This window comes from Buteo buteo, chromosome 2, assembly GCF_964188355.1.
Source record: "Buteo buteo chromosome 2, bButBut1.hap1.1, whole genome shotgun sequence".
Classification (NCBI taxonomy): Eukaryota; Metazoa; Chordata; class Aves; order Accipitriformes; family Accipitridae; genus Buteo; species Buteo buteo.
In genome coordinates, this window is record NC_134172.1 from 7543399 (window position 1) to 7564164 (window position 20766).

A 20766-nucleotide genomic window follows, 5' to 3' on the forward strand; every position below is an offset into this window, starting at 1 on the left:
ATTACTACCCATATATTGTATATAATACAGTATATAGCTCATGCATCTTCTTCCAAAAGGTTTCTGTTTTCAAAGTATCATTGTATAAGACAGATTTTTATACACAAGGAGGATACATTAGTCAGGTTACTGCAGATTTACACTGACAATCAGAAACAGAATGACATGATCATGAAAAAGAAAAAGCCCTAGTTTCAAAGCCAAGGGACGAATGTAAGAGGAAAACAAGATTAATTTTATTTATTCATTTCAAGGTTAAACTGCAAGGAACCTTAACATCGCGTACACGGACATAAGTTTTCAATGCATGGTTCGTGAACTCTTGGCAGCCCATAAGGTAAGAGAAGCAGGTCAGTTGTCAAGGAGACTTGAATTTACCATGTAAGAGGTCCAGTCCCATATTGAAAAATTTATGGAACGTACAAATTTTAAGTTTGAAAAATCAGTGACCAAGAGGAAAAAAGGTGGCATGTGAGTGTTTTTCATCCTCCTTTCCCTAATTTCTTATACGGATGAGAGATCAGGATTGGACTGGAAGGCTTGAATTCACCAGTGCCGCACATCTTCTCTTCTGTACGGACACTTAACATCAAGGCAAATGCTGGCTTTAGTTCTGAATTTTTAGCTGTATTTTAAATGAAAAGATGCACTGAATACTGCAGTAACACAACTGTTGATCACACTCTGCTTTGTAACAGAATTCTGTCTGTCAGATATTTAGCCTTAGTTACCAAAAACTTTCTTCAGGGAGTACAAACATTTCCCCTCTGGCATCTTGTCAGTCACAGCAAATCTGTAAATAAACTGTCAAACTCCATTCCAATCATTCCTGAATCTGCAAGGGAAAAAAGTAGTAAAATTGGTGCAGCTGGTTGTAGTCCCTGTAGAGCAGGGCTGATTTCACAGCTTTAATATGGTTCACTACTTCACAGCAAGTCCGATCTGATATACAGCATGCAGAAATGAGTGACACCTTTGCTAATCATTTTCTTAAACTTATCACATGTGGAGGTAATAACAGATGCAATGACTTTTCAAGGGTACGGACTGGTTAATTTTTCAAAAGCAAATCAACTTAACTTCTGCAAAATTAAAAATCCACTAAGACACACTGTCAAGCTATCTAAATTATGGAGAATCACACAAAAGGGGAAAAACAAAGCTCTGGTCATGAGAAAGTCTTCTTACATTGTCATATGCAAAGTAGGAACATAGCAGCTGCAAACAAGCCAAGGATCTAAATAGAGATGCTGACTTTAGCAAAGACTTATTAAATAAAATAGGAAACCCTATGTACTATTACCTAGAACATATTGGCACCCTTGTTCTATAATTCATAACTTACTAATTCTGAGAGAGCTGGTCAAGAATTTTTCTGCAAGATATTTTTTATTGGACCACAACAGCTAATCAAAGAGTTTTTCAAGGCCATGACAGAAAACATGCAACAGAAGAAAACCAGAAAGAGAGCAGATAAACACTATCACCTTGCTGCCTAAGGACTTACTTAGGATGTAAATCACCTGTTTTAGAACAGGAACAGAGCCTCAACCGGGGTCTGCTTTATCCCACAAATTTTCCTTCACCATCAAGTTATACAAAGTCACACTGTCTCTCTGGACTGGTGAATATTTCATAAGAAGCAGAATAGCCCCAAGCAGAAGTCAGTTTAGACTGACTCTAAACCCAATAGCAGAGACACTGGCTTTATTTATGTCAAATCTAGGTTCAAGACTCATTTCTGCTATCAGTCAGAAAAGGGATCTCAGTCTCCAAAAGGAGAGCCATCCTTCATGTCTCTTCACAAAACCCCCTGAAATGTGACTTTATGAGACAGTTTGAAAAGAAATTTTGAAAGCACATCTGTTCTTATGAAACAAAAATACAGGTATTTGGCTGCACATGCTTACTCAGTCTTCCTGCTCAGGAAAGCAAACTTTTCATGGGAATAGCTGAATGCACCATAGGAAAGGAAAGAGCACTAAGGTCAGTATGACTGCAATGAGTTTGAAGGTGAAAAAAACAAAACAAAACAAAACAAAACAAACAACATTACCCCTGTAATTAAGGTTGCCATATGTTCAGATTTCTGCTTTCTTGTTTTCTTTTTTGAGCTCAAATTTTGACTGGCTGAAAAGAGAGGAATACAAAATGCATTAAGATTTACCAAATGTGCCCTGGCCTCCTGTACGCTACATGTCTCAGAGATCTGACATATCAGAGACATCATGCTCACCATGCAAAGGCTATATGGCCTATCAGCTACTATTTCCTTCCACGAATTCCCAGAAGAAACAATGGGAGCCCTAACCCACATCTTCCATTCTCCTATCATGCAGAAATCCAAACCATATGCTACAAAAGCTTTCAGCAGACGCAACAATTGCTGCTCTCCAGAACTGAGTGTCAAACTGGTTTATCCTCGTCTACTTGTATACAAGCATCTCAACCAAGGTGCGTATAAACCACTGTGAACCTGAAAACTTCAGTGACCCTGGTCTAGACCCCTGTACATGTTGGTGTACAGGGTCCTTAGCAGATCTTTCATCTGAGAATTAACCACAAAAAAGAAATCTCTGGGCCTGAATCTCATTTCCCATATAACGACTGAGCGAGTTTATAATCCCAGTCTAATAATAGTCAATTCATCCTCAGAGTGCCCTTAACAGATAGGAATTATCATCATCCTGATTTCAGATGTGAGAAAAAGATACAGTGAAGATATTCATCTAGATGAACTAGGACTGCAGGCCAAGTCTTCTGAGTGTCAAAGCAGCATCTAAATCGCACCACCTTTTCATTGGAACTAGAGCCAAGGCTTTGCTTTAAGATCAATGAGACATCAAAATCCAGCCTGTATGCTTCTCTCCATCCAAAAAAAGCAGCATTATTTCAATTTCCAATAAGAAAGAAAATGGTTTATTGGATTGTCCTTCCAGTATCAAAAAAAAAAAAAAATAGTTTGCATACAAAAGTTTCAGCCCTACAAGTCTGCAGTGAAATACAACTCTCTCTGGCAGACAGCACAGCACAGCACAACAACTCATGACATGAAATGAACCCTAAGATAACGGCTGACAAAAAGGGGACTTTAAGTAAAAAGAATGCAATTATCCCAATGGGAGTTGCTCCAGGGCACCTGTGTTAACTCCCCTGCCAAAAGTATTTTGAAGTCTTTAATGGCTGCAAATGATAAGAAAAGCTATGATGAGAGAAAGTCCGTAAGGCTACACCTGCAAAATGAAGTATTTTTAAGAAAAATGCTTCAGATATAGAGACGGAAGCAATTAAAAATCAGAAGAAAAACGTGTACAGCTGTCTTTGTTTTACCCAAGCTGAACTTCCCCTGCAATTGAATCGCTGGCTCACTGGGGCAGCTGGCTGACATCCTGAGCCATGAACAGGAAAAGCTTGTCTGGGAAATCAGCACAAACCTCAGGCTTGTTTGCTTGGAAATGAGCCCACACGTAAACACGCTTACACACACATACAGACCAAGACCTATAGCATATGACTGCAAACTAATGGGACCTGGTGATAAAGGACCAAAGTTCTCGATGCCATCTTTGCCTTACTCTTTACTGCTAAGATTCGCTTTCAGGAATGCCAGGTCCCTGCAGCAAGGAGGAAAGTCCAGAGCAGGAAAGGCTTACCCTCAATGGAACAGACCAGGTTAGGGAACATTTATATAAACGGGACGTACAGAAGTCCATGGGGCCTCACAGGATGCACCCATGAGTGCTGAGGCAGTTGGCTGGTATCACTGAGTGAGACCACTATTCATTACCTTTGAAAGGTCACAGCAATTTGGGGAGGCTCCTGAGGACTGGAAGAAAGCAAACGTCACTCCTATCTTCAACAACGGCAAGGAGGAAGATACTGGGAACTACAGGCCAGTCAGGTTCACCTTGATCCTTAGGAAGATTGAACAAAACCTCCTGGAAACCATTCCAAACATATGAAGGATAGAAAGGTGACTGGCATTAGTCAGCATGGCCTTCTAAGATGAGATGACTGGTTTGGTGGATGAGCAGAAAGCAGTGGACGTTGTTCATCTAAATTTTAGCAAGCCTTTTGACACTGTCTCCCACAATATCTTCATTGACAAACAGAAGTACAGATTAGATAGGTGGACAGTGAGGTGGACTGAAAATTGGCTGTACTGCTGGACTTCAAGGTTGTGATCGGTGGTACAAAGTCCAGCTGGAGACAACTCACTAGTGGTGTACTCCAAGGGTCAATACTGGTCTGATACTGTTCAACATTAATGACCTAAATGATGGGACAGAGTGTATCCTCAGCAAGTTTGCAGATGATACAAAAACGAGAGGAGTGCTGACACACAAGAGGGTTGTGCTGCCATCAGCAGGACCCCAACAGGCTGGAGGAATGGACCAAGAGAAACCTCATCAAGTTCAATAAATGGAAATACAAAGTCCTGCACCTGGGGAGAAAACAGCCCATGCACCACTACAGGCTGAGGGTTGACTGTCTGGAGGCCATGAGCTGTAAAGCAGCTTAGGAGAAAAAGCCCTGAGGATCCTGCTCTACAGCAAGGTAAACATGATCTAGCTATGTGTCCTTGCAGCAAAGGCGGCCAACAGCATCCTGGGTTGCATTAAAAAGAACATTACTAGCAGGTTGAGGGAGCACTGCTCAGCACGTGATACACGGCGGTAGTGCTGGGTCCAGCTCTGGGCAAGAGAGTACAAGAGAGACATGGACATACTGGATTGAGTCCAGTGATGGCCATGAAGATGATTAAGGGACTGGAACACCTGGCATACAAGGAAAGGCTGAGAGAGCTGGGACTGTTCAGCCTGGAGAAGAGAAGGCTCATGGGGGAATCTTGTGCATAAATATTTGATGTGGGAGAGTAAGACTACAAAGCCAGATTCTTCTCAGTGCCATCCAGTGACAGAACAAGAGGCAAAGGGCACAAATTGAAATAAAGAAAATTCCTTTTAAACATAAACTTTTTTTTTTCTTTTTTTTCTTTTTTTTAAAAAACTGTACAGGTGATCAAATACTGCAGCAGCTTTGCCAGAGAGGTTGTGGAACCTCCATCCTTGGAGATATTCAAAACCCAACTGGACACAGTCCTGGGCCACCTCCTCCAGTTGGCCCTGCTCTGACCAGACGATCTTCAGAGGTCCTCTCCATCCTCACCCATACTGTGTTTCTAACTACTCTTAGTATAACTTATTACATGTAACTGTAAAGACTGTAAAATACCCTGAAAGACTACTTTGCAAAATCAGCCTAAACTGTGCAAGATATTAATTTACAAAGATCCATTTTTCATCATCATATGTTTCAGTCTGTACAGGCAAAAATACTAAACCACATGTAAGAATCTACTTCGAAATATAGAAACTAAATACTTAGGGAACAAGGAGTCAGAGCAAAACAGAAAACTGGTCATATGCCTGTAATTTAAAGTGTATCTTCAGTAGACTTAATGAAGTCAGGACAGAACAAGCTCAAGATGACAAAATTACCCAAGAAAGCACCATTATGAAGGTAATTTTTTGACTAGTAAGTAATTACACTCTTGAGGACATGACAGTTATTTTGTAGAGCAAAAGTTTGTGAATGTAGCCATCTCTGCAGGAGCCTTTGAACCCAAGTAAGCCAACTGATTTCAATGGGAATTGGATGGGACCATAGCAATACAGTACAACTTCACAACTTGTGATGATCTAGTCTTAAAGACTTCAACAAGAAACAAACACATTTAAAGATGAAGACCCCAAAGATAGCTAATTTACAGCTATACAGTTGAGATAATTTTCTATCCCCCACTATAAAGGCAAGGGGCTCTTCATCCTTTTCAAGTTCCTCATACAACATTTCATCAGAAAAAAATGGTACATCCTAGCATACATAATAGTACGGTTTTTTAGTGAGGAAAAGGAGGACAGAATATGTATAAAGGACATGCCTAAATTAATTTTGAGAACCTCCTTATTTTAAAATGCCTGGTATTTAACATTGTGATAACTCCAGGGAGGAGAGTTGCCCGTAACTTTATAAGGAGGAAACAAAAGGAAGCACTTGGATACTGCAGAGACACAGACAGACGGACAGATTTACTTGACATGCTCTCTAGAAGCCCTGCAGGCTTCATCAGTGGGACTTGTAAGGCCTTTGAAGTATAGCTGTTGCACAGCTTGTAAGTCCCTTCCTCCGGAGCTTGTGAGCTTGTGGTGTTATAAGCTACTTAAGCTCCTTAGTCTAGATCTAAGCAAACAGCTTGACGCACTTACAAGCTTCACTCCCTCTTATTCTGAAGATGTTAAGCTGCTTAGCTTACTGTCTTCAACTTTCAAACTCCTACAACCAAATCCTACCCGTACACCGTGCATCCACCTTTATTAGCCTGATTCTCCCCTCTGCTGAGGATTCTGAATGTCTTGTGCCAACTCAAAGGTAGAAGAAAATAATCTTTTATAGCTTAGTCCTTCCAAAGTCATAGCCAATACCTGAATGCCTATTGCTTTGGCAACTACCACTCCGCATTTTCAGTATCCACAGATTTACAGTAAAACAAACATTTTATCTATTCTAACAAATCTCTTTCCATCAATAAAGTCTATTAAATCTTTCGGTTATGATTTTGAAAAAAACTCCACACTGGCATAACACTCCTCTCACAAATGTGAGCTTTAACTATTAAATTTTGATTCAGTAGGAACTGCAGAAGCCTTTGGAAGAAAGGCTGCTTATACAGGAAAGACTGTTTTCATCTAAATCAAGCTGGTACCAGACTACTGGCATTTACAATTAATAATGTTACAGGAGAATGTTTAATCTAAGAAGTGCAGTAAGGCTGGCACAAATGGACATGACACATTTTCTAGGGCTGAAATCATTAAAACTTTGTATCTATAAATAAAAGATAGGGCAGACATTAATAAATCTGAACAAGAAACCACAAAGAAGAAATAATTCCATTTTAATCATAGCACAAAAAATAAGCTACTGAGCCAAGTCTGGAAGTGCTGCTATACCGAAACTAGAAATCTAAAAAATAAGATAGAAAACCTAAAAATGTCTAGCTTTCAATGACGATATTGACAGAAGCAGCATACTGGTGAAAGGCAGACAATCATTACATGCTATAAAATAAAAGAACAAATTATGTTGCAATGATATAGGAAAACCACAGCAGTGAGTGTTGCTATACATTCATGAAAACCAGAAGTCAGAGCAGACAAGCAAGTTAATTGTACCAACTTGTAACATAATCCATATGGTTTGAATACCACATCAATATTGGGACCATACAACAGACCACTTGTCCAGAATGATGACAATGAGTAAAACACACACAAAGAGATGGGAGAGACTGCCTGGACAGACAATACAGTAACAATGAGATACTACAGTTATCTCTATATGAGTTAGGGTAAATATCATACCTGAATATGCTTTATGCTACAACTCCTCAAGAACCCTAGAAAAAAAGCAGCAACTTCTGACCTGTGGTATCTTAAGCAGAAAACACATGGGTTCAGAAAGTTACTACTGAAGAACCACTCTATAACAGCTACCATGAAGTATTAAGTTGAGGTTGTTCAGCCTGGAGAAGAGAAGGCTCTGGGAACACCTTATTGCAACCTTTCAGTACTTAAAGGGGGCTTGTGAGAAAGATGGGGACAACCTTTTTAGTAGGGCCTGTTGCGATAGGACAAGGGGCAATGGCTTTAAACTAAAAGGCGGCAGACTTAGACTAGATTTAAAGGAAGAAATGTTTTACGATGAGGGTGGTGAAATACTGGCACAGGTTGCCCAGAGAGGCTGTAGATGCCCCATCCCTGGAAACATTCCAGGTCAGGTTGGACGGGGCTCTGAGCAACCTGATCGAGTTGAAGATGTCCCTGCTCATTGCAGGGGGGTTGGACTAGATGACCTTTAAAGGTCCCTTCCAACCCAAACTATTCTATGATTCTATTAAGATAAATTGATCTATGAAATGCCAATCAATTAAAATAAATAATCAATCCACAGCAAGAATACATAATTTCAGCAAAGTAGAATAACAAAAAAAGGACAAAGCACATTAAAAAGAATTTAAAGGCAGCAGCCAAAAGCCTAGAATACTCATAACTACCACTGAGATTGTTCAAGGACAATTAAGAATTTGGGACGTGTTGGAGGGCCTGTTCCAGACTGAGGTGTCAACAAGGGATATTTTAGAACAAATCCTGTGTTACCCATGCAAAAATTGTGTATAAATGAAGTGCCAAATTATTATAGCGTTACCTGTGGAAAATATAACCTCTTGCTTAAAACTGCCTTAGTACCAGAGGCGTGTTGGTGACAAACACGATGCCAGTTATCAAAATGGGCTCCCAGCTGGACATGGGGAGCTTTCAATAACTGAGATCCATACTCAGCTAATCAGCAGAAAGCACTGCAAAGTCAGAATCATTAGATACTTTGACAAATGTGATTTAATGGGGAAGACTCAGTGCCTTTTGTAATGCAAAGTCCTGCCAGACAGATCTGAAAAGGAGTCTCTGACTCAATTGCTTTACACAAGCATAAACATGGATTTCCAACAGTTTTTTTGACAAGGTCCTTCACCAAAGATTCTTGTAGAAAGAAGGCTGCCAAAGGACAAGAATGGAAGTGGTGTTACAAATTAATGATCATTTTTAAAAAAGAGATGAAACAAAAAGTAGGAGTAAGTGATCGGTTTTCACTAGTGAAAGGTGATCACAAGTAATGTGGGAAAGGGCAGAGAATGAGACAAGAAAGCCAACCCCGAGGTGTTTCAGATTTTTCTCATGATAGAGACAGGATAAGAAGCAAAATGGCAGATGAAATTCAATGTTGATTACATTCAGTGTTGATGTACATGGAAAGAAGAGACCTAAATTTGCACACCCAACAGGCTCTGAAGTATTATCTTTGAGTAAAGCATGGCAAATTTTAATAATTTCATGAAAATATCAGATCACTACTCAAAAATTGAAAAAGTAAGTACACTAAATTTTTTATAAAAGGAATAAAACCAGAAATAGTATCATGCCACCTTTTAAAAAATAAAAGGTTAGTGTCTGCTTGAATACTCAGTGCAGCACTGGTCCTACATCTCAAAAAGAACATAATAAAAATGGAAACAATATAGAGAGGCACAACAAGGTTGATCAAAGGTGTGGGACAGCTTCCAATGAGACATGAGTAAGTCTTGATTACAATTCTTCAGCCAAGAAAAGAAATGGCTAAACGTATACCGGGGGAAGCCAGCAAAGCACAAGCAGTCAAGGAGAAGATAAATACAGAATAATTATTCGCTGTTTCTCATAGTACAAAACCTACCAAGGAGCAAATCAAATTATCAGGAGACATGCTCAACACAAGCCAGAAATAGGGACTTCTCACACAATGCACAGCTCAGCTGAAGTGCTCAGTGCTACAGGATACCATGGGTGCCAAAAACCTACATGCTTTTAAAAAGTGATTAGAGAGGTTCATGGGAAAAAGTCCGTCAACAACTGTTAAATAAAAAACCCTCAGGGTCAGGAAGTTGCTGAACTGCAGACTGGTGCAGGCTGGGAGAATATAATAGCTGTTCAAGCCTTGCTTGGTATTAGAGACTGGCCACTGTCAGAGGAAGACTCTAGCCTAGCTGGCCCTTCGGCCTGACTCAGGATAGCCATTCTTACCTTCACCGACAGCACCAGAACTATTTCAGCCTTAAGCGCTCTTAAAAGAACCTCCCCTTAATTCTCTGCCACTTTTGAATGAAAGCCTGCAAATCAGGTCAAACCAGAGGTAGTCCAAAAGAATTTTCAGTGGGGAAGACACACCTTGCACATTTTTCATTTCCCTATCACAAAATACATGGAAGTATTTTACATTGAGTGTTTAAAAAATTCACCATCAAGCCAACAAATAAGGCACCTTCAAATCTTGCAAACAGACATTTGATTGTACCAGCTCTAAATTTCCAAGTATAGCCATTTCCCCCTCTCAATGTGTTTGTTTTAAAAGTAATGAGAAGACAAAAGTCTTACCACCTTAATTATATTTATCATAATTCAGGAGACTGCAACAATCTTGACCTTTTTTTCCACATCCTAATGCAATTTCAAATTAATCTTCTCTGTTTAACAAGAGTTATCAAATGCCATATAGCAGGTAAACTACATCTTGATTGCTGAGAAAACATCTCTTTGCAGAACGTTATTTGGCACGCATTTGAGTTTCATTGACCTCAGAGGTACCCAAGCACTTTCTTGCATCAGGCATTTCTAATCCTGACAGCACCAAGAGTCAAGGGGAGCTGAAAGCCTGTACTTCAACCCTGACACGTTCAGTCCATAACATCCTACTCAAAGGGTGGCCGGTCAAGATGCTGCTTTGCCTTTTTCCACTGTCATGAAGGGCATAACACAATACAGCTAAAAGAGAAAGCATTCTCTATTTGTCAGAAGTAATTAAACATGTCACTGACTTTCTGTAAAACTCAAGAGCCATCTGGGAAAAGAGCAGTATGTCTCCACATCCATCTGAGTGACAAGGTCAGAGCATCCCTCCACTTCCTTGGTTGCATCTCCATCACTGACTCTGTTCATCATGCTGTAAATTAAACCGTAAAAATTTGGATAGAGTACCTACTGTAATTAGCTCTATCTGTCCAAATGAGGCAAAATGAGATGGGGTGGCAGCTGAGGGATCCAATTGGCTCGTGACTGCAGAGTGACAGAACTAGGTCAACATGCCACCTTATTCAGAAGGAGAACAACATAAAATGAGCCTTGTCTTGCTACATTTCTGAGGCAAGGTTTCAAGACCTCCGGTTACCAAGAGCCCGCTAATAAAATGCTTTATATTTATACTCCTCCCTGTGAAAATTTGCTTTTGTATAACCCATTAGAAACTCTCATCTAACGATTTATGGACATTGCCTCGCATCCTTCTGCTGTGCACCTCAGCAGGCTGCCATTAGGTCCCCCTGAAGCATCCTCCTCTCCAGGCTCAACTAGCCCAGCTCCCCCAGCCTCTCTCCTCAGGGCAGGTCCTCCAGCCTCCAAGCATCTTGGTGGCCCTCCACGGCACTTGGTCCAGTTTATCAGTGCATTTCTCACATTAAGGGGCCCCAAACCAGGTGCAATACTCCAGATGTGATCTAATGGGCTGCTGAATCAAGGACCGCAATTCACTTCCTTCAGTTGCCCGGCTGTGCTTCTGTCGGTACAGCCTGTATGCTGTCAGCCTTCCTTGCTGCAAGGACACACGGCTGGCTCGTTTTTAGCTAGATCTCCCACGCCCTTTTCAGCAGAACTTCCCCCCAGATTCTTATCAGTGCAGGGAGTTTATGTGCCCCAGGTGCAAGACTTGATGTTTTTCCTTATTGAATTTGATGAGGCTCCCGACAGACTATTCCTCTGCTTAACATGCAACTTACATGATTTATTCAAGTCACATGCATGAGCTTCTCATCATCATATCAGAGGATAAGCCTGGAGATAGAGTTGAATGTGTAACACGGGATTAGGTGTACACTGGATGAAGTAGTGTGATGCACAGCTCACCTCTTTAGCCTTTTCTCATTATATCATAAGACCTTTCTCAATGTTTATATTCACAGTGACTAACACACTGGAGGTCTCTGCTAATAGTTCTCTGTTCTGAGAAACTTGGCCCAAGCCACGTGTCCCTGTTTAAAGGGACTTCTGCTAGGAATTGCTAAGAACACACTAGGTCACAAATGACATGACTCAGTTTCCTTGCTGGCTCTCAGCAGGAGGTGAAAAATTAGAGCTAGGAACTTAAGAAACCCCTTCAGAGCATGCTTAAACACAAGTAGCATCACTAGCATTAACAAGTCAATGAGATGACAATGTCTGTATTCAAATCAAGACCAAAAAAAATTTGGCTGGACTAGAGATAAAGCCCATTTATATGAAAAAACATACATTTTCTTCTAAAGGTGCTTTCTTAAGTCAGAGCTGGGATTGAAGGGTAGGAAAGCTTTCACTGTTGCTGTTTGTGCAGAACCTGTTCTGCAACTAAAGAAGCAATTGCAATTTCCACCACTGATCCTGCAGAAATTGTGTTCTCTCTTGGTTTTTGTTTGCCTTCTAAATTTTCTGTGAACTTTTAAAGCAGACAGAAGCATTTCAGGATTATCTGTCTGAACCAGTAATGCCAAGTGAAAAAACACAGGAAACTTACTTTTTTTTTTTTTTTTTAAAGAGCCTACAAGACTTACACAAGTAAGTGTCAGGGAGGAGGTGCCACTAAACTGACAAGTCAAGGAAGTGCATGTATTTGTATGTATGTAAACCCATGAATACTTATGGATATGAACCAAGTGTGTCTCTATGTAAAATAATTTCTGCCATTAAGATCAGAATAGCAGGACACCTATGTAATTTAAACATCTGTTTCAGAAGCTTTAAAGACAGCCTTTTCACTAAAATATGCATTCCAAAATAACCTCCCCAGGATTATTTATTAGAATTATTAATAACATTCATAAACTTGTGTATTTCCTTTGAATCCTTGTCAAGCCTAACATATTAGACAACTGCTGCGCTTGCAACCTAGAAGCACTTGGTCTTTTCATGCATGAGTGGCACTATGTCAGGAAGAGGTTAATGTGTAAAAACACAAAATGGATTTGGCAAGAAGGAAGAGGAGGAAACACTGCACTTCAGCTGAAGAATATGACATTTCAGCACATGAGGATACTAAAACATCAGCTATTTTCTTTCTAGGCAACAAGGGAAGTGCACTAGTATATGCTCCATATCTTGGCAAACTGAATGAGCATTACAATTTTCAGAAAACCTGGAAGGGAGTAAGGGAATCATTTCTCAATGCAGTGTGGGATTTGGATGAGCTGGTATCCACTAAGGATCTGGAAATGTCCTTTTTAACTCTCAGTTACAAAATGATTTTAAACATGGTGGGAAGGAAACAGTTATTGCCATCCTGTTCCGTAGCTGAACCATGAATCAAGACCTGAAGTGTCAATTTACTCTCAAGAATCTTTTGTTGTAGTTTAATTTACTTTTCCTCCAATGTAATCCTGGTGTCACCTTACTGTTTAATATTGAAAGATATTGACAAAGGAAATGCTGATTCATGAAAGTGAGATTTTGCTCTAATGTATTCATGTGAAAACAGATGAGCCTGTACCGTTACATGGTTCTTCCTCCCGCTCACATTTCATCTCAGCCCTGACAGAATTTCCGACGGGGTGAGTGAATCCTGCACAAATCCTGCAGCAAGTTTTTCTCATTCGCAAGCCAACAAACAAATTTGATTTCAAAGAAAAGCTTCATCCTCAGTGCAGTAAGAATTCTCCTTGGAGTGTAAAAGAGTACAACCACTTAGAGACTGAAGCAGAGCTGTCTCTGAAATTATGGAATCTGTTTAACTAGCTTGTTTCCTATTCATACAGCACATTCTGCTCCATAGGTACATATCTGCTGTGGCTTAATCCTGATTAAGATTTATATTCTAATCCAGCACTGCTTGTCCTCACTGTTCATAACACCTGTATTTTCATTGATACTGGGCTCGATTGCCTGGGCTGGGTCATAGCCTACAAACCACTTTAGCCACCTGAAACCAGTCTGTTTTGCAGGAGGAAGCAATACAAGCTCCTATTGTGCAGCATGGTCAAACCTTAAAGTTCAATACCAACCCACCTTTCCTCCATGCTAGTGCTTCCAGGACTTCTCCATAATTGATTCCCATTTAACTAGCATGCATTGAAAACAAACTACTGTTTGCTCTCCCTGGATATGGAGATCCTCATTCTTTGCAGATTGCTGCAGTGCCACACCATTCAATTCAGTTAAGCGAGTACCAGATGATGCCATTGCAACATGGTGCTAGATGGCCAGAGGATCATTCTGGAAGTCTAGTTATCCTCTGATCACAGTGTGGCAAAAACACCCATAAGTTTGGAAGAAGCACCTGAAAACATCTATGTAAGCATTTTCAAAAATCTTCCAGAAGAAAAGCCCAAGCAATGTCAGCCTCAAAACCACAAGACATCTCCTGCAAGGTAAAGATCTCTCTTTGCAACCCAGAAACTCCTCATCTACATGCCACCACTACAAGGAGGCACTCGATAGCTGGCATCACCTCACCAACAAACCCAGCATAACATACGGGAGGTTTTTGAGCTAGAATAGTCTCATTTTTAGTCTAGGCACAGAATAGGGATTCTGATGACCGTGGGAATGGAGCAGCATGAATAGACTACACTAACAGACAAAAATGTTTCAGGGGGACATTCTGGAACCACACTCCAAGGATTTGTGCAATGACAGGCATGGGAGGAAAGCATCAAGAAAGGGAAGCATTTTGCTAACTGTATGGTAGCAGTTACTGAGCAGTCAAATGCATGAAACAAAGCAACATGGCAAATACCATGTGGTCCTCCTCATCATGACGCAGAAAAGAGGGGGTTTTTTCATTCATTCCAGTAACAAAACATTACAGACTCTTTCAATGCTTTCACAGAACCATTTTGAATGACTCTGGATGCAGGTTGATCCAGAACTCAGAGAAACTGAGAGGAGGAGGACCAAGAGAGAGCAGGGGAAAAAGACTGGTTTCTTACATGTGGGGTAGAAGGGGAAGAAGTTTCTCCGGACACAGGGTGAGAAGGCTGACACGCATGCTCAGTGCTCAATGTCTTGTCCTAACTCTGCCACATACTCCCCCTGTAGACACAGACATCGCAAACAACTTAACCCCAGCATTGGAATCCTATCTCCCAAAGCCAGCTAGCACTTTGGATACACTTGCTTTGCCCACCACATGAGGGTAAAACAGAACTGCAACTACCTCACAAGCCTCTATCACATCAACTCCAACAATTATCCTGCAAGGAAAAGGTTAATCATTGACTGAAGCTAAATCAGTTTTACTCACATGGATGATTATGAAGCTACTAGCACTGCTTACCTCATATACTGGGAGGAAAAAAAAAAAATGTACATACATTGAAATGAGAGCAACTGCTGTAAACATCACCTGTCACCACTTCTCTGGCAGCATCCCACTTGCACGGATTCCTCACTGAACTGCCTTCCAGAAGGTTCTAAAGCAGTGAAGAGGTCTCATGTTTTCTCTCTACACCCTGCTGTAAATGCAGAGCAGCTAGAGCAGAGGCAGCTCATCCACTTGCGCTGGACACGTGGCTTGACACCGCTAGAATAAACTGAAGTGAGGAGCATGCAGAGCTGAAAGTATTTTATACTACTGTACTGGCAAGCTAAGAACACTTCTGCATGGGGGCTCAACAAGACAGGCAAGTTCTTCCACACTATAGAATAATACAGTTCCTCTAGCAGCTCAAACAGGAGCTCTGGAGGACACCAGAGAAACCCCACTATCTTATCCAGCACCAGGATGGATGCAGCAGCACAGGCACAAACCAGCCACAGCTGGGAACACGGTAGCACCACGTGTACCTGGCTTGCCCAGGGCTGCGTGGGCCAGTCACGCAGCAAGGCATACTCGCAGTTACGGTGTCCCCTCTCCACCTGGGACTGTCACAGGGCAGCTTTGGCAGCTAGTTTGCTTGATTTCACCTTCCTGAATGGCTTCCAAGGAAAAAATAATAGCTTAGAAATGAAAAAGGAGCTTTTACACAGACGAGTACCTTGGCTGTGCAAAGCGGACAAGCCCAAAATGGCACATACATTTTCCTACCTAGATTTCTACTGATTTCAGTCGTTTAGGATACAGCATTTTATAAAAATATTAACCAAAGGATAAAGAACAACTTGGAATAATCTAGTTCTGATACTTGAAGACATGTTTCCTTTATTTTGGATGTTTTAACCATGTAGGGAGATCTAGCATGTGAAACTAGCATTTTTCTCGCTAGCTACTAGTATTTAAAGTTAGCATAGCAGAAGCCACTGAACATTTATTCAGGTGAACTCAGGTATGTAATGGAGTTGCCTTTAGCAACTCTCCCTCGCTTCTGGGCCTCCTGTGACTATGCTACCTAAAGTATACATTTATCTTTCTCTGATGATCACAGCTGGGCAGGATTTTAAAACTTAAACTAGAAAGCCTTCAAGTCTTCATTGTACACAGTGCTAACAGCCCAGACAAAGAGGCAAAAGCAGCAAGAGGTTTATTGTAATACTGGTATTTTCCAAGCTCTTATCGAGCAAAGCATTTAATCTAATGTATTACACTTAATGAAGAGTCAGGAACTTGTACTGCAAATAACAGATCAGATATAATTGGAATTTGCTCCACACCACTAGCCTACATATATCAATAAAAACAATAACCACATTGGATTTTGGGCTCACTTCATTTGCATTTCTTAATTTAGTGTTTAACTAATTTAACAATAGTAATGATTTAATTCAAATTAAAATCTAAGGAAAATAATTTTTAAAAGCCATTAAAGATTTCATTAAGTTCCATCTAAATTAATATTAGCTTTCTTAATATTTTCAGTAAATTATTTTTTCTCTCACCACTGAAACAAACATGAAGTTTCCTCTGTGCAGTCAAGCTTTAGACAAACCTTGTTAGATTTATTGGTATTATTTCAAGCAATTAATTACTATACATTAGAGTTATTTAGAGGAAAAGCAGAAAAAATGGCAGGAAAATGGATGAAGCTGTTTTTAAAACACTGCATCCAACTTAGATAATTGTTCTTTGAGCCTTTTATGTGGAGCTCTTAGGGTATACACTATCCATTAGATCACTTCTCCCATACATTTGTGGTATTGCTCCTAAGCATCAGACACACATGAGTTACCCAAGCCACAACAGTTTTACAAGACATCTTCTGCATCTCCACATGTAGCAGTCACTTGCACATGAGTGACTACTCAGAGAAAATAATTCATTTCATAAATAAGTCAGTCATAATAACCAAAAGGCTTCTGCAAATCTCCAGTCTTGCCTCCCATCCCCTAAATGACACATGCATTAATAGGCATTAATACACATATATATATATATATATCTCGTGTGTAAGTGTGCATGTGTATAAATAAAAACTTATCTACATAAAACTTTCTTGGTTTAACCAGCAGAACACACCCGACCTCAGCCCTCAACATATTTTTGTAGTCTCCTGGAACGTGCAACTGATTTTGGGGTGTTGGACATGCCATCAGGCCAGACAGAAGGATGTACGGAGGAGGCAGATGCAAGGTGCTGAGGCCTCTCTAAACTGGAACTGCTCACTCTCAGTTTAGTCCCTTGGTTAAAGTGAAAAATGGTTAAATGGTCAGGCCTCTGAGGAGCTATGTGGCTTATTTTCAAGCATATAACAACGGCTGGAAATTAGGGTTATAGTCTTGCACTCTCCTGGTTCTCATGATTAACCCTTATTCATGCAAATGGCAACACTTGAAATCAACAGGAATGCCCTTGCAGTGATTACGCTTGTAAGTAACAGCCTAGATAACATCTGAAATTTGCACTGACCTCTATCACAGCTCATAGCAGCTACTTTAGTTGAAAGAATTTAATACCTTGAAGTAATGAATAAAAAAGGAATTTAAAACAGAAAAATAAACAAGGAGCCACTAGGTCCTGAGTACTTGGAGTTTACTTAAAAACACAATTCCACCTTTTCAAATAGATACACCAGCAATTTTTTATTCTAATGTGTCACCCTTAAAACCAATGGCTTCAGATGTTCACCTGCATTTCAGTGGGTACCAGGCTTTTATGTTCATAGACAGAATTAGGTATGAAATACAAAGCTTTGTATCACTTTCTCTGCAGCTTAAGTGTTCACTTGCAGGTAAACTTAAGTCATTTAACTAGAAGTGCACTTAATTTGAAGAGGTTACTCAAGCAGCTCTCCACTTGTACATTTGTATTACTATTATAATTAGAACTACTTCAAAATAACAAAAAGTTCATTTTTGACCAGAATAAACACAAAGGAAAAAGATCAAGAGCACCTTGAGTGAACAGAGTGAATGCTTTTGAAAATATCCTTCAAAATGCCTCCCGCTGTGTGACCAGTGACCATCTTCATTCCGATGCTACTCACAGGGCTGCTGCTACACAGACTGATAGACAACATTTTCTGCTGTTTTATATGTTTTAAGTTGGCCACTGAGAGAACTGAAACACTTTGCTGATTTGTAACAATGTTGAGTGTCCTCCAGCTTTCTGTAATTACTTCTTGAGATGCATACATGGAAATTGCTATGTACAGTTAAATACTGACATTCACCTGTTCAGTAATAGATACCAGCAATGGAGAGGGAAGGAACTGAGTGGCCCAATCCTGGAAACACAGAGGAGGCAGCCCAGGATGTGCTGGAATAGAGCCCCCAGAAGCCTTCCTTCCGCACATGGATACCTCTAAGATCCAAAGTCCTCTACCAACAAAGCCCATATTTGAAATGTAACAGAAGTGATCTTAACCTGTTGAAAACAAGACATGAGAAACCCTGAAGAAAGCTGCTATCAATTATGGAGTACATTGAATAGATACGTAAGTACACTGAACCTTTGGCTACCAACTTTAGGCTAAGGAAATCGAACGTATTTCCAAGTCAGTCCATTTGTTGTCCAAAATAATACTGGCATTTGATACTACTTCTATAACGAATATACATTGTTTAGTATTGCTACCTTTGGCAATATTGTTGCCTTGTAAAAAGAAAGAATTCAGTATTATGTGTTTGCACACACCAAACACCTTCTAGTGGAGTTTTTCAGGCAGACCATTCAGCCCATTCAAATTCCTATGCAGCCATTTCTTTCACTTAGTGTTACTGCAAAAGTGGAAATACAAACGCACACAGATTTATATTTTAGGAAGATGCTGGCTGACTTCTACAAACAGGGGCCAATTGAACTTCCATCCACCAGAACTTCTGAAAACATCCAATAATTACATATTTCAGAAGAATCAACTGAGATAGGCACACCCATAGGTGAAACATTTAGAGTTAAGCCACACTTCAGTAACATTTCAGATAAAGATTGACAAGTGCAGTTATCTGCACTAGAGGTATCCTCTAAAGAACTATTTCACTTTAAGACACTATTAATAATAAAACCATCACAAACCCACCCTTTGCTTGGTTGTATATACATACTTCTATTTTTAATTTCAAATTTCCAGCTTTCAGGAATTCCTTGCAATTTCTTATTAAGCTTCAAATATTGTCAAATGGAAGACAAATACTTTAAAACCAACAGAAGTGGTAGAGAAGTGGCCGTTTTGAAACTCACTCTCTACTTGAGTAATAATTGATGCACAATGCTCAGCAGGTACTCCTGAGTTTAGTTTTACTTCAAGTCTGTCTGATGCTGTACAACCACTGTAAGTGCAGTTGGAAAAAGACAATTTCAAGCAAACTTTTTCTTCGTGTTCTTTCATCCATTCTTCAGATTTTCCAATGAGGAAGAGTGTAGCACTGATGAGCTGAAGGCCACTGTAAAAGACTGTCAAGTCCAGCCCTTTGAACATCAAAGAGAAAAATGGTATCACTGTCCAGAAATGGGGATCAGGAATTTCATGTCACCTACCATATCATTAAGGGACTTAATTCTGTGGATGCTTTAATCTCACTCTTCCACACATCTGATTTTTCTTCTTCTGGTCAGTCTTGTCACTGATCCCAAATTCCAGCCTCCAAGTGCAAAGCTAAAAAATTTCTGTTCTTACGTCAGAGAGAGAACTTCAGAAGTACATACTGCACTTGAAGCTTATTTTTCATGAACTTCCCATCCTTTGCCACCCTTTACACTTGGACTAAACTGACATCGTGAAAGCCTTGGGGCTCAGACCTGTCATTTTACATGCACCATGCACACCTTTGCTAGTGCGTAAGTTAGACACACCACATACAGGCTAACTAACATCATAGTTTAAAGGCGGAAAAAAGAATACCCTTCATGTACGTTCTTGAAAACCACGGGCCAGAAATAAGAAAAAAAAGCTGCCCAGATTAATTCTTTTCATACATGAAAGAATTAAAGTTGTAGAATGCAAAATTCACTTGTCCACAAACACATGAACTTTTATTAGGTTTTTACTTAAACAAGAAATGTGGGGAGTAGCTGTTTATTTTTTTCTTGAGATAATCTGAGTAAGCACTGAGTAGCTGTCCTCGGGAAATCAAAGTCTGGATGGAACCAAAGCTTTAGATATTTAAATTTTTTTAAAAAACTTAGGCAATAATCCTTACTTTTAAAGTAAGGCAAAACTGTCTTGCTTAATCTCACGCAACAAACACAATCACAGCTAAAAATCACTGTGCGTGCAGGTAAATTGAGTAGGTAGGGAAAGAATGACTTCTCTAGTAGAATCCCTGTTAACACTGAAAAACCTTGCATGGGAGTTGATGCAGCTGAAAGCATTGAGACACTTAGCGCTCAGAACTGATTCATAACATGAGATGTGTAAGAGAAGCTGGATAACCTTAAACCAGAAAAAAGGAAAGAAAGCTGGAGGGACTAGGAAATCTTGGGAGAGCTGACTAGAGTTCACTAACAGGCGTGTCACATTTGAGCAACAAAAATGAAAATACAGAAAGATACAGAAAGAAAGATTTGAAGTAATGTATATGTAACATTTCACTAAGTGTCAACTAAGGTAATTGTAGTATTTTACAAGCAGAATGATCATCAAAATAGGGCATCATTTACAGTGATAACAGCAGCTGCTATTGGTATAAATGATTAATACAAAGCAATGTATATATAGCTGTGAATCAGATAAGCTTCCTAGCAATGGCATCTCTTACAGATTCCCATGTGTCTGAGACAGAA

General features: G+C 39.9%; 1 protein-coding gene across 4 annotated transcripts in view; it reads right to left on the minus strand.

Moving 5' to 3' along the window:
• Nucleotides 1-20766, minus strand: part of XYLB (xylulokinase) — an 85395-nt gene that overhangs the window by 31964 nt on the left and 32665 nt on the right. Inside the window, exon 17 of one of the 4 annotated variants that reach the window (XM_075044964.1) lies at nucleotides 1886-2130. The exons of 2 other annotated variants lie outside the window; for them this stretch is intronic. In XM_075044964.1, the coding sequence (XP_074901065.1) occupies nucleotides 1988-2130 (143 nt within the window). In that variant the 3' untranslated portion in view covers nucleotides 1886-1987. Of the gene's footprint in view, nucleotides 1-1885; nucleotides 2131-17211; nucleotides 19453-20766 lie in introns of those variants that run through there. One more of the 4 variants, XM_075044946.1, reaches the window with a different exon arrangement.